General features: G+C 42.7%; 1 protein-coding gene across 1 annotated transcript in view; it reads left to right on the forward strand.

Moving 5' to 3' along the window:
- LOC106339116 overlaps window positions 1-396 on the forward strand; it is a 2,785-nt gene that overhangs the window by 1,674 nt on the left and 715 nt on the right. The window contains exon 3 of the mRNA XM_013777927.1: window positions 35-382. Coding sequence (XP_013633381.1) covers window positions 35-382 — 348 coding nt within the window. The remainder of the gene's footprint in view (window positions 1-34; window positions 383-396) is intronic.

The following is a 396-nucleotide window of genomic DNA, read 5'->3' on the forward strand; positions in this document are numbered from 1 at the left end:
GATCGTCACCACTACCCTATCGCATTTGGTGTAGTTGATGGTGAGAAAGACGAAAGCTGGATGTGGTTTATGAATAAGTTGAGGTCAGTGACATCAGATGAAGGCGAATTGGTGTTTCTTTCGGATAGAAATGCAAGATTGATCAAGTCAATACGTGAGGTGTTCCCAATGGCTGCACATGGGTATTGTATCTGGCATTTGTCTCAAAATGTCAAAAGACATGTTTTCAACAACAGAGACGCTTGCGCAAACAAGTTTACAGAGTGTGCACATGCTTATACAGTGGCTGAGTTCGATGATCTCAATGATGCCTTTTCCAGAAGGTATCCTTCTGCAGCGGCGTATCTGGAGAAAAGTGTTGAAGTGAGAAAATGGGCAAGATGTTACTTTGAAGGA

This window comes from Brassica oleracea, chromosome C4 (assembly GCF_000695525.1).
Source record: "Brassica oleracea var. oleracea cultivar TO1000 chromosome C4, BOL, whole genome shotgun sequence".
Taxonomy (NCBI): Eukaryota; Viridiplantae; Streptophyta; class Magnoliopsida; order Brassicales; family Brassicaceae; genus Brassica; species Brassica oleracea.